Source organism: Mercenaria mercenaria, chromosome 16 (genome assembly GCF_021730395.1).
Source record: "Mercenaria mercenaria strain notata chromosome 16, MADL_Memer_1, whole genome shotgun sequence".
NCBI lineage: Eukaryota > Metazoa > Mollusca > Bivalvia > Venerida > Veneridae > Mercenaria > Mercenaria mercenaria.
The window spans coordinates 40,791,141-40,805,804 of record NC_069376.1 but is presented as its reverse complement, the minus strand read 5'-3'; the positions used below and the strand labels follow the sequence as shown (position 1 = coordinate 40,805,804).

The 14,664-nt window shown below is 34.2% G+C and overlaps 1 protein-coding gene across 1 annotated transcript; it reads left to right on the top strand.

Moving 5' to 3' along the window:
* The first annotated feature begins 2,480 nt into the window (after positions 1–2,480).
* On the top strand, positions 2,481–14,157 carry LOC123540355 (uncharacterized). Its single transcript, XM_053525898.1, has 6 exons — positions 2,481–2,610; positions 8,560–8,616; positions 8,969–9,457; positions 10,846–11,115; positions 11,527–11,745; positions 12,173–14,157. Exons 1-6 carry the CDS (start codon positions 2,481–2,483, stop codon positions 12,259–12,261), a joined length of 1,254 nt encoding a protein of 417 aa, XP_053381873.1. The 3' UTR covers positions 12,262–14,157.
* Positions 14,158–14,664: the final 507 nt, after the last annotated feature.

Here is a 14,664-nt window from a genome sequence, read left to right as displayed (position 1 = left end):
AGGTATGTTTTCTTATTTATATTTTTCATCATTTTTTTTCGCAATGAACGCCGAGTTCTGTTACTTAGAACTTTTATCATTGCAGTGGTGATACAACTTTTATCATTAAAGATCTATGTTTCAGTCAACGACTGCTGTTGTTTATACATAAATTTATTGTAGAAATTTCATATGTATGTTTAATAAATGTTCTGTTATATAGATATGTTATCGTAGTATTTCTTTACATTAAAAACTTTTTGCGCCATTTGGCGGTTCCACACGTTCCCACTTTGCGGCCTCCGAGGCCGAGTGGTTAAGGTCGCTGACTTCAAATCACTAGCCCCTCGCCGATGTGGGTTCGTGCCTCACTCGGGGCGTTGAATTCTCCATGTGAAGAACCCATCCAGCTGGCCTACGGCAGGTCGGTGGTTCTATCCAAGTACCCGCTCGTGATGAATTAATGCAAGGAGGGTCACCTGGGGTCTTCCTCTACCACCAAAGCTGGAATGTTGCCAAATGAGCTATAATTGTGTCGGTGCGACGTTAAACCCAACAAAACAAATAAATGACCTCCATACTATTATAGCATACTTCAAATACATTTTTGATTTAAAATCATGAAATCATGTAAAAATGTTATCACTTTTTATTCAGTAAATTTGTGAACCAAAGCTTTGCTTTTTAATTTAGATTTCACTCTGCAAGACCTGAGTTATGGCCCTTGTCTTAGTCAAAATATGTATCAAGGCTATAAAAGTTTATGTTCCAGGTATCTAAAGTTGTGCACTTTATATTCTGTTTTGGATTTCTCTCTACCAGACCAGAGTTATGGTCCATCACTTAGTCCATAAAAGTTAGGGTTGCATATATTTTAAAAAAAAAATATTTAAAGACATGAACTATGTCTAGTGACAGGAAATGAGGGTACCAGTTTCCTATGGATACACGTCAAGTTTACAGATGTGTTATGTATAATTCATAATATACGTACAGCTTTTCATAAAGAAATCATTAGAAAGTCCTATTAAAATATTATAATGAGAAATGTAATTAGATTTGAAATGTGTATCATTATGTAAGTTTGATATCCTTTTATTTTACTATCTCATTTAACTACTACCTTCTGATTCATATCATTTAATCAAATTGAAAATTTCTGATCCGTTCAAAGTTTTAAGTAACACATATATAATAAATGGACCTCCAGGTTCGTATCATTTTAACCAGTTTGAAAATTTCTGATTCGTTCAAAGTTCTCAGTAACACATATATAATACAGTCAGACCTGTGTTAAAGACCACCTCTGCATAGAGACCATTTGGCTTTAAAGACCAAATGTTTTGTTTCTCATTGTAACATTTACAGTGTATATTAACCTGTGAATAAAGACCACCTCCCAATAAAGACCACATTTTGGCTGTTCCAAGGGTGGTCTTTATAGACAGGTTTGACTGTAATTGAACCTCCAGTTTCATATCATTTTTAACAGATTGAAAATTTCTGATTCGTTTAAAATTCTCAGTTAAACATACCTGTTAAAATAAAAGATGTTAGGTGCAAATAGTTTTGTAAACAAATAATATATTCTTGATAATAGTACTTTCATATCCATATTAATCTACAAATGTTTCTAAATGAAAATTCTATTTTCGTAATATCTCAACACATTTCGCGTTATTGGAATAAAGATTGTATTTTTTGAACATCATTGTTATGTTGAAAATCATCATTTGAAATAAATTGTAATTATATATTTGTTTTCACTAATTCTATTTCAACAACGGCGAAAGTTTCTGAAATCAGTAAAGGTTTTTGGGATAATTTTATATCAGTTCTGACGTTGCAAACACTGCAAATTATAAATTCACATTCTTCGATATTTGCACGATTGCTTCAGGATTTGTTGAGAAATTTCAATTTATATGGTGGATCATTGTCATCGTCAATTTTAGCATTATGTAACTGGGCATTTTGAAGTCCACGTTGTATTTCCATATATCCATTTTTCAATTTTAAATAACTTTATTAAAGTCTATATCAATATTTAGAGATTGGTTGTGAGAGAAAGATTTCACTTACAGTGAACAGATGGCGGATAATACTTCAGACTTGTGTGTTTTGTGGTGAATATTTGTCCTGAACCTTTAGAGAATTTTCATTAAGCTTGCTAAGGATGATCCTAGGACTTCCTATACGGACATGATGCATATTTGTCTCAAAGACATCAAGATGTGAAACAATTAAAAGGAAAAGAAAGGTTAGGGATGATCAGTATGACTTACTGTATCCTGGCAACGGCACCGCTGATGTAAATCAATGGGATGTGTGCCTGCTTATTACATTGATTACGGAATGTTTGATGCAAGTCTTCCGCCAATGCAAAAGTATCATCTAAATGAAATTCGCGGATAAGAAACCAGTTGCAGCATCTTCCAAACACATGAAGCATATCCGACGAAGATTTTGATATCTATTGGGGACGCCTTGATACAGCGACAATGACTTTAGCTAAGGAGATGTTCAACGCTACACATGAAGCAGAATTTCGCCAGAAAATTTGTGACGCTAAAACTAGTCACTTACCAGATCTTGGTGATGCTTTACGGATATGGTATGAAGAAACAATCGGCAAATGGCGGACACAATTCAGGAAATGAAAATCAATTAGATGAAGTTGGATCCAATACAATGGAAGCAACGTCAATTCTACGGAAGGTGACTGTAGGAAAACCAGGGCATGCAGTGTAAATATTATAGTCAGTTACATTCTGTATATAAACGTAAATTAGTTAAAATATGTATTAAGTTCCGTCGTGTAGATTACCATAATCTTTCACCACCAGGCATTTAAACAGTTTTAAAGCCAATTTGTTAAATTATTTAACACTTTAAACCTTTCCATTATATCAGTTTCACAAGCATAAGAGTTGTTTACCAGGATAATATGGCAATCGAGGTTATAGCTATATTTTATTTTTTTATTCCGAAACATAATAAATAAATCAAACAAAATAAAATTGGAACTCTTAAATCTAATTTTAGACATAATGCATAATATTTTTTTTTTTTTTTTTGTTTCAGTCTTCTTTGTTCGATATGAAAGCAAATTGGGCAATGATATGGTGTTCAATGTTAATGAAAAAGAACGTTACATTTAAATAATCAGTTCACATGTAATATGTGTGCTACGGAATAAAGCAAATTGTCTTTCTAAAACTATGAAATGAAAAGTAAAGATAAGTTAAAAGAAGGCAATGCGAATACAATAAGATTGCACTTTCTTGATGTTTGAAAAGGGTCTTTCATAAAGATTTTGAATTTCAAATAGTTTTCATTTTTAAGGAGACAAAAACAAAAGAATAAAAACTGTAGACGGCATTCTGAAGAAACTTCAAGGTTTGTATATAATTTGTTCTTTACATTATTGCACAAATGCATGTACCAGTAAACATCTGTATAACAATGATGCTTTAGTATATAGTTCACAATGTATAAGATACTTTTAACATTGCTGGAATTTGTTTTTGGAAGTTTTATGTCTTGTTTTGAATTTTACTTTTGAAGGACAACCATTACATCTTAAGTAGTTTCATCTGCAAATGACTTTTATGACGGAATTTTGCGTAATCGCTAGCAGAATAAGGTGCTCATGCGAGCTGTTTTGATCACTTGCCCCCGTCGTTCATTACACGCGTCCAAATTTTCTGTTCATATTTTCCAAAAACATCTCCTCTGGAACTATTCAGTGCAAGTTGACGTAACTCGGCATAGATATTGCTTAGACTGCTACTCGTCGATTAAACTAAAAATATTTAAGATGCATGTCCGATTCGGAAACTTTTTTTGCAAAAATATCTCTGTACATTTTACTGTTGATATTGAATTGAAACGTCGCATGCGTCTTTGGGGTTATACATCTAATTGATAGCATCAAGTCCCTGTATTCTGGCCAAATTATGTCCCCTTTTCGACCTAGAAAATCCTGGTTTAAAGTTTTGCATGCATGTACATATAGCTACTGCTTAAACGCATACAGCTTTGAGACTTATCTTTTCTTTTTTAGGTCAATTTACAACCTAATTGGACCAAGCCCCCATAACTCTGACTTGCATTTTGGCCAAATTATACTCCCGTTTGGACTTAGAAAGTATTAGTTAAAGTTTTGCATGTAAGTTATTATCTTCAAAACTAATGCAGATATTGAATTGAAACTTCACATGTATCTTCGGGGTTATTAAACTAGGTGGTACCATCAATTCCCATAATTCTGACTTGCATTTTATCCAATTAATGTCCCTTTCTGGTTATGCGTGTTAACCCCAAACCTAATGCAGATACTCAGGATTGAAACTACATAGATATTTTAACATCTTTTTTTGTCCTTTCCCTAAATAAATGAATAAAATATCTTTCAAGTCAGTGTAGCATACGGTGGCACAGTGGTGACATCCGCAACGCTTTATTTATATTGTGGACACAACTTAGTAAATCGTGGCCACAACTTAGTAAATTAACTGACAAACTGACAATTAGCATCTACAGGAAGACTTGTGCCATTAATTACACTGATGTTTTGTAACAACAAAAATCAGTGTTTTTGTAGAGTTTGAACATCTTTTGTTAGTTTAATGGTGGAATGAAGCACAAAGGTAGAACAGAGAGTTCACGCTATTTTTGGTTTGAACGCTGCTCAGTAATACTTTTGAATATCAAAGCCAAGTTTGATTTTATTTCAAAGGAGTTTGATATAGTTTTAATTTGAAATAGTTATTTCAACTGAATGTTTAATTACCAACTAGTAAAACAATTAATTAAAGGTACATGTATATTTCTTGATATCGTTACTTGCCCTTGCATTAATTTGCCTATCTTTTCAAGAGCGCATTGAATATGATTGAAATATAGCATGAAAGTTTGTCACATGTCCTTGCCTAATGTATAAAGAACAAATATTGGCAAACATAATGGTTTATATAATATTTTGCCAGTTTAACAATGCTTTACGTATTGAAAAAAAAATAAATATCATCTTAGTCCCATATAAATCAATAAATTATATTTTTAAGAAACCTGCATCTACTGGAAAAAAATACTTTATGCGCTGTTTCTTTGCATGTCCTTTGAAATAGTAATTTAGCAAAATATGTCATAACAGCAGTTCAATTTTAGACCCAAATGTCACGCTTTATTTGCACTTGGCCGTAGCATATAGGGACGAGGTCTCTTTCCCTGGTGATAAATGGTATGGGAATCATTCATTCTTGAAAAAGATTTCCCAATCTCGAAATAATTTCACACGGATATTTGAAATTGACTTTCAAGATTGTTCAAATTTATACTAGAGTATACTGATTCTTTAAACAACGTGGACCGATGAGTCCATTAGACCACTATAACACGGTCTCTATTTCCTATATGTATCTAATTTTAATTCAAGGAAATCTTTCTTGGAAAAAATCCTACAAAAATTGTTCAAGCTTTTGCGAATCGGAAAATGCATGACTACCATGGGAGTAGAACTCGTTTTGTAACAACTTTGGCGTACTTAATTGAACTAAAATAACATGGCAAAATGAGTCTCAAGTTAACTACTATTACATGTACTAACATTGCTTACATAACAGCATGGAACGGGGTTTTATACATGTTAAAATTTGAAACTCTTATAAGCAATCTAGAGCTTCTACAATTTACTTGTGTTACATTTGATTTATTTTGTCAATTTAACTTTTCATTCATTAGTCTTATGTATGCACATTTACATATAAACTTTCATCATAAAAGATAAAACATTGTACATATCCATTGTTAAAGAAGAATTACAAGACTATAGAGGCTATATATATTAAAGGTTCACAGCCTTTAAAATTTCAATATTCCTTACTCATTATTGATTACGACTCCGCCTCGTTTTAAGTCATGAGTTTAATACTGCGTCTTCATACATGGAAGCATTGCTAATGAACGTAATTATCTATTGTATCTATCAGCAATTTTGTGAAGCAACAATCAAGGATTTACCAGATAACTTCAGTGCGCCAGAAAAAGTGTCTGACATCGAACAAAACTACGAGATAATCATCACTTGGTTGTAACAGGAAGTTACAATAGTCGTTACTTTGAAACAGCACTTGCAGCCATTAAAGGAATGGATTACGATTACAAACGAAGTGTCGAAATGCACAAGTCTTCGGATGGGCCATATCGATCCTGAAGATGTTTGATTTGGTCCTCTGCAGAAATCCGTTTGGAAATTTTCATAGATATAGACAAGTCCAAAAGTATGGCTGATATATTCAACGTATGATGCATACAACTAAAGGGGACGATGAAAAAACGTTAGACATCATCATGGTAACAGACTCGGCGATTTTGGCGAAGTGCAAACAATTCCATGATCATGGTATCCTCGAAGACGTTGTAAAGGTGTTCGATGACACAACGAAACTCATCCGGCAGATCTTACACTTGGTACGACATTTTAGTTTATTACTTTATTTCGACATATAAGTAATTAAGAAATAATTCATAGCAAACCAGTGGTTAAACACTTTTTTATACACGACGGACATTAAAACAATGAGTCAAGAACCATTAATATTATATTATATTCCTCTATGGTTGAGAGTAATATTTCACGAGGGCGTAACCCGAGTGAATTATTTTGTACGACGAATAACGCCCGAAGTGAATAAATAAATATAGTGTTGAAACAAGGTTTAGTTATATTTTTTTCGATTCTTGTACATTTTTTATTAGCTCACCTGTCACGTAGTTACAAGATGAGCTTTTGTGATCGTCCGTCGTCCGTCCGTCCACAATTTCCTTGTGAACACGATAGAAACCACATTTGTACTTGATTTTTTCAAACTTGCACACAACTTGTATGGACAAATATCTCGATTTCTTTCGAAAACTGGCCGGATCCCACCATGGTTCTAGAGTTATGGCCCCTTATAAGGCCAACTTTGCTATTTTTGGCTTGTAAACACGATAGATTCAACATTTGCAATCAACTTTAATCAAACTTGCGGACAACTTGATTTGGCATATTATATCTCAGTTTCTTTCTATATACTGGCCAGATCCCGTCATGGGTTCTAGAGTTATGGCCCCTTAAAGGTCCATGAATTGCATATTTTGGCTTGTGAACAGATAGACAACATTTTGCTACCAACTTTAATCAAACTGCACACAACTTGTACAGGCATAATATCTTGGTTCTTCCGAAAATTGGCCAGATCCCGCCCTGGGTTCCAGAGTTACGGCCCTTAAAAGGCCAAAATTTGCTATTTTCGCTTTTGCTATCATATAGAGACTTGATTATAGTTTGATTTTATACAAACTTATATCTTCAACAACAATACATCCTGGATTCCATGATGAATCTGTCCGAACCAAGCATCGGTTCCGGAGTTATTTTATCAATGATTATCTCCCTTGATTTTAATGAAAATGGATTTATATCAATAAGTACTTATAGGACTCATTTGAAATTTCATTATTTTCATTAGTTGGACTGAGACAATCAGAATAGATAACTATGGACTGATTTTATGTCAAATTACCTCCCTTTATGTCAAATTAAAAATTGGTTAGATCTTTGTAACTAATGAAGATTCTGATTTGAAATGTCGTTTATGCTCTTAGTTGGACTCGGACAATCAGGGTAGATCATTTTGACTGAATTTATGACAAATAATTCCTTTATTTTATGTAAATTAATACACATCAGCGTTTAATGAGATTGGTTTTAAATGTTATTTAAGTCCTCTAGTGTAAGGAATAGTCTTGCTAGTACAAAAATGCAGTATAAGAGCCTAGGACCCTGTGGCTCAAATTGGCCGTGATTAGTATGTGACCCATAGGTCAAAGTGACTATTACAAGAAAATTTTTTCTGATGATATTTAATGTGTATGCCTATTTGATCTATGTCAAAACTTATTCTTATTAGTAAGAGCAACGGTACTCAGGTGAGCGAAAATAGGGCCATCATGGCCTCTTGTTGTCAAATTTAGATCGATTTAGATCGGCTGTTTCTTCGAGAATCAATGGCGCCAAATGGTAGGTCGTCACGCTCCTTTGTTTATACAGCCGGGACCGGAAAATTGTAATACGTCTTGCTGAATAGTTCAGTTAGAGCGCAATTCTAAATGACGGCGAACTAACTCAGTGTATGTGTGTAAATTAATCAAAACAGTTGTGCTATGTGAGATTGTTTTAAATAAATATTTGATCAATTGAAAGCTCTATTTCTCGATGCGTACATAGCGCCAAATATCACGTGGACGTGAACATAATGTTTGGTTGTTATGATTTAAGCATTTTCTAGTCATATTTCAATTTTAACACGTTCGAATTACACCAGGAAGGGATGCTAATCTGGAATTCGTTTTCAGTCGTAAGTGGACGGAGTAAACCAGAATAGCCAAAGTAGGTCATTTTGCGAAATGTGTTTTAATCGACAAGACAATACACGGTAAAACCATTCTTTGTTTATATAAAAGAAAATCATATAAGTGTTAGAATAAATAACTAATACTTACTTTCATGAAATATTTATTGATTGATTTCAGAGTGCAGAAATCAGGATGTGTACTCAGCTTATTTGCCAGTTAGCAACAACTTGAAAGGTAAACATGCTCAATATTACAATATCTATAGATAAGTGCCTACTAGTACTACATGTAATCGTTTATTCAATTTTATTACAGTGGTAAATACTTGTATGATTACAGTCATCGGGCTATAATCTGTGCTATATTCTCGGTCTGTATTCAACATTATGTTTACAGGGCTAATAGTAAAAAAGCGAATATTATTCAAATATCATCTTATATAAACACACTTATGAATGCTGCTGTCATACGAAAATATTGGCTATAGTCCCTCGGACCTCGAAACATAGTTTTGACTAGATCTATTGATCGGCAAGCCACTCAGTTAGTGTATAATGTTCAAGTACTTTTTATTGTTTCAATAAAGACATGACCAGCAACTTCCTGAAGCAATATAGAATCTGCAGCGGTCAAGTTGATAAAGAAATCCTCAGGAAAACTAGGCTTAAATTCAAAGCAAATAAAGCTATTGTGCTGACAGGCCCCAAGAAATGCGGAAAGACATCAGTAGCAGTTGCCTTAGCTTCTTCTTATGAACCATCACAATGTTTACTTCTGACTGAACCAAACGATTTTAAGAAAATTGATTTAAAGAATACCTGTTTGGTTATTATTGAGGAGTTTGCCGGGGAGTACTGTTACAGCAAGGAAGACGTATACAAATGGTACAGCATGTTTAACCATGTGTATAATGCCATAACGTCAGGACAGATGAACGCGATAATCACGTGCGAAAAAGGCAAACTTGAGAAATGTTGCGTTGAGATTTCACCACACCCTTTGCTTGAACACAGAGTAGACATGCCCGAACGTACCACTGTCATCAAACAGGAGATGATACTTCAGAATACAGAAAGTAAGTAGGAACTAAGAATGCTGAAATGACCTTCATTTTTTATAAATTTAAAGTACTGTTGAAACTCGGTATCTCAAACTCACTTATCTCGAAATTCCCGCCATCAGAAAGTATATTTCTTTATTTTGTTCGGTTAAACTTCGCACCGACACAGTTTTAGGTCATATGGCGACTGTGGAGGAAGACTCCAGGTGTTACTCCGTGCATTTTTTCATCACGAGCGGGCACCTCGGTAGAACTACCGACTTTCCGTAAGCCAGCTGGATGCCATCACAAGTAATCTTTAGTATTGTCAGATTCGACGTGCAGCGACTTCCTTATATCGAGTCAATCTAAAACCTCTAGTCATATCTCTAATTTTTAACGTCTCCGGTGTGTGATGGTAAAACAGATTCCTTAGAAGTAGGCGTGTTGCAAACATGAAATCAATAAAAATATTAACAAAATGAGCTTCGAAATAAATAAATTGTACATTTCCTGTTTTCACGTACATACGTATCTACATAAAAATAAGGGATCTCTTTTTGTCTAACTGTGAACGCTGTGAATGGTCTTATTTAGTGACATATGTTTGAAACATTTTGAAAGGAATTCTTACGAGATTTCGATAGACAAAACGACAATTTGTTAACAACTACTTATTGTCCATGTATTGTTTTAATTTATGTGTGTCAGCTACAATAAACAAGAGCATTTTAAGGGGAAAATCGAACTGTAAGGTAGAAAAACAGCTTTTTCAATATACATAATGCGTCCGCCAAAAAAAGTCACATTTTTTTTCAGTCCTTCTTAGAACAAGGAAAAGATGATTAAGGTAGAACATCCACCTTATACTCCTGGCCTAAGTCTCTGTGACTTTTCCCTCGTAAATAAACGCTTCGCTGTAAATGTCGTTTTTGTTCTGCAAAGTCTTTCTCAACAGTATAACAAGAGGAGATTACCTTTCAATATTCATTTCATGGATAGCAAAAAAATGTGTTTCTCTGTGCAAAGAGAATGCTCTAAAGTTATAACGTGAAAATTGTAATAAATTGATTTATAGTTCAGACATACGAAGACAAGTGAGACTTTTCGTTACGTAAGGCAACAGCAACATATTCAGCGAAAAGTACCTGCACCAAGTATCATCGATTTTCGGCGATCTCGAAGTAAAACGATTACAGATACCACGTTTGTTGATATTACAATGCTTTTAAATATAATTTCCAGGAATAGTTTTCAAGATGATGGATATTGCAACTTGATTACTGTATTATGGTAGTATACAGAATCATTGTAAAAATCATGAAATCTGTGTCCGTCATAAGTCCATCCAAAAGGTCAGAAATACATCAAAGCTAAAAATTAAGAGTGCAACTGCATGCCATAATCAATCTTAATATTTTTAGATACTTTAGGTGATGTGGACAACTCTCACGGATCAGTAAGTTATAGTGCGGTTATGGAAACAAATCGTATGGGAATTATGGGAGCGTTTAACACGCCTTATGGCAATGACAACCCGACGATCACACTGAGATTGCCGCAAGGAGGAACAGCTCAAGACCAAGACATCTCCTCTATAGGAATACCGGGGACGTTACAGAACAGTAGAAACCTATTTCCAACTACTAGGAATAATATTGTACCAGTACATGCATTATCAACAGAAAGAGGAGGTAACAATTATTATCAAAGTTTGAGCTCTATCTATTTACAATATATACACACAACTTAAGTCGTTGTTTAAAGGTATACTTGTTTTATCGAATGAAAGCAAATTAAATTCTACCTTAGATTAGGTTTTTTTTTTTTACAAACTTAATGAAGCAACTGGCATCGCCTTAACAAATCATAATTTAATATTAATAAGTCTACTGACATTGCTTCATTTAAAATTTCTCGGAATTAGCGACCTAAACTGACATTTATTTTATTTTTGCTAGGTAATGTATTGTACGAGTATGGGGTGTTAATATACCACTATCATTGTAAAATATATACGTCTGTGTCCTTCTGAGTGCTGTCAGTATATATCAGATATATATATAAGGGTCAAATTCACGCTATCATTTAATATGTTGTTTTAGATATTGTAAACAACTATGCCGGATCAACAGATACAGGTACTGTGATGGAATCAAGTAGAAATGGAATATGGGGAGCATTTAACATGCCTTATATAAACGGAACAGAAAGGTGGGACTTACCCATCTCTGTTATGGGAACGCCAGCATCGTTGCAGAACTTCACGACCAGTTATCGAAGACCTATTCCGCTAGCACAAACAGTATCAACAGAAATTGGAGGTAACAATTTATTAAATCCAAGTTCTATCTATGTACTACAATGTAGATATAAACAAACGCAAACCGTTGAAAAACTTTTCTTAAAAAATTAAAATACTACCTCATATTGAGATATTGCTTATGACAAGTTTGGCGAAACGGTTAACCCACTGTATAGAAATAAAAGCCAACGACCACCTTGTTAAGCTACCTAAACCAAAATGGCGGTATTGATGCAGAACTTCTTGGCACAATAATTTTTGACAAGACTGGGCTGGCTAACAGCTTTGCCCTGCAAATTATTTTATTACACCAGTTAAAGAATCATTCTTAATTCATTCGTGGAAATTCCACGGATGATCTGAGCAACAATGACCGTAATTCTGCTAGACTACAAATTCTTCATTCTACAAGAGAGAAATGATGAGAGGTACTGTTTCTTTTTCAGTTGGTACAGGCCCGCTGTCTCAGATTCATGGACATCAAAGGTATAAAAAGGGTGAATTGAAACACTCAGTTTTTATTTTGGTGACTTAATTGCTTTAAATAAGACTTTATCAGGAATCGTTTAGACTTTCTAAGTGATTTTTCTTTAACGGATTTGAAAGCGATTGAAATTTTGCACGCTTGTTCAAATTTATTCAAAAAAATATCCGGCAGTTTCTTAAACATGAGCGTCTTTGCGCAAAATTTTAGGTGAAGCTCGACGTCAGTTTTGCGTGTTTTGCGTTCATAAATTGTTTGCCTTGACAAATTATACATCATTGGAGAGATAATTTTAATACAAACATATCTATTTAAATAAAGACTTTTTGCCGTATTTTTTCTTGTATATAAAACGCTACTTAAAACACTGTCAAGTATGTCATTTTGCGCTCTGCTAAAAAAATGAGTTAGTGATCATGTTTGAAGATTTACGGCTGCAAAATGGAGAATAACAGAAAACTGGAAAAATACAAGTCAATCGGAAATATCGTCAACTTTAATTTGACATTCAAATCCGTCAAAAATCGTTAGGTGGCGCATATTACCTTAAGTCGAACTGGCCGATACTGGGCCGTTGTTTGTTGTTTATATACGCTGATGGTGCAGGACGGACCTCTATCTGCCATTTTGTATGTACTTCTGCACGTCTGTTTATCAGTTAACAATTTCGTTACAGCTCAATAACTTCACAATACTTTGACCTATGAATCTTAAGCTATGATACACAAACTTTAGTTAAATATTGCTCATGGTTTCCCATTGATTTGAGGTCAATGGAACAAAGGTCAAGGTCAACACAAAATCGATTTCTCTTAATATGTTAAGACTCCATTGACCTGCGATCTTCAAACGTAATTGACCAATGCGTGTATGGCGCGGGAGTTTCTAATATTTACCGATGCTGTAAAACGAGGAGCAAGCTAGATGAATCTCTTGAAAATGACTTGTACTACATAAGTGTAGTTGTAATTTGTATTCTTTTACGTAAAACCGGATAAAAATCAAATAGCTTGATATTTTCTCTTCGTTACTTATAGCACATTTCTCATTTCATTGAACTTTATTTTACAAAAATAGAAGAATACATAATATTACGCTAAATATGATAAAACTAGACGAAAATTCTGTTTAGCTTGAAAATGTAACGTTTACTTTCCCTGTCTACAGACGTAATATCTCGTGCTTTGTTTATTAACGCTGCTACAAGAAAATAGGGTTAAAATATTAGTTCGGCATAATTTTACTGTTATTTGTCAAAAAAAAACATGTATAAGAAAATATTAGCTTTAAGTTCAGATACAATCTGACTTAAGTACTTGATCTTCTAAACGAAGATCTGAGAACGACCCATTCACATACGTCTTCTGTATATTTTGGATTTCCAGTATTGCTATATTTATTTTAAGCAATCAGACGACTTGTTCGAATGTCAAAGAGTAAGAAAAAATATGCAGGCAATCCAGGGCTTGAACCCGGGTCCCCTCACTTACAAAGCAAATGGCCTACCGGCTGAGCTAACGGCTATCTGACACATTATGGATTAAGAATTGTAAATATAGAAAGTCAAGGCTACAGTTAGATTTGCAAAATGTTGTAAGTTAAGCTCTGATTGGTTAGCGAAAGGGTCGTCAAAACGAGGCTATTAATAGGTCGTTTTCAGATCCTATGCGTAGCGTAATAGGAGATGTACTTTAGTCAGATTGGTTCAGATAGGAATTTCCGGTTTTCGGGCAACTGCTTGCATGGTATCAGCAGAGCATTCTCTTCGCCTTAAGCCACAGTTAGCCCTTTTACCTGATATTCAAGTCAGCACCTACAACCAGTGAAAGTTTATGTTACACATAAACGTTTAATGTAGCGATATTACTTGTTTAGTTAAAGAAAACACGCATAAAATGGTAAGTAATGACCGGATGTATTAAAACAGTCATTTTCCACGCATTACTATAATAAAAATAAAAACAAACTGATGTGGCACATATTTCATATGGGACAGACTTCTGTCAGTATTCCGATTACTAACTGATATCTGTCCGATATCGGCGTGCTCATTGGAGAGCAAATTCTATATTATAAAGCATAAATGTACAAATAATAAACAGGAAAGATTGAATGAAAAATAAGACAGTATAATATGTACATTGTAAGCTCGCATTGGCGAAGTCATAAGAGCAATTGCAAGACCCCCGGCGCCGTCGCCGTCAAAATTTGTAGACACCTCGTTAACGGTTCACAGCAACCTCACATCTTATTACCAGTCACAGCTTAATGAAACTTCAGAAGTGACTTTCCTTTGTCTGACTTAAATTTTATAGCTCTTGATTTTAGTTTGATTGAATTATATCCCTTGTTACACTTAGCCTTTCCTCACAAAAATTAAGATCGGTTTTAGTCATGCATATGTTTCTAAGGAGTTGTCTGTCAAAGACAAGTTTAAGGGCTAATAAAAATGCA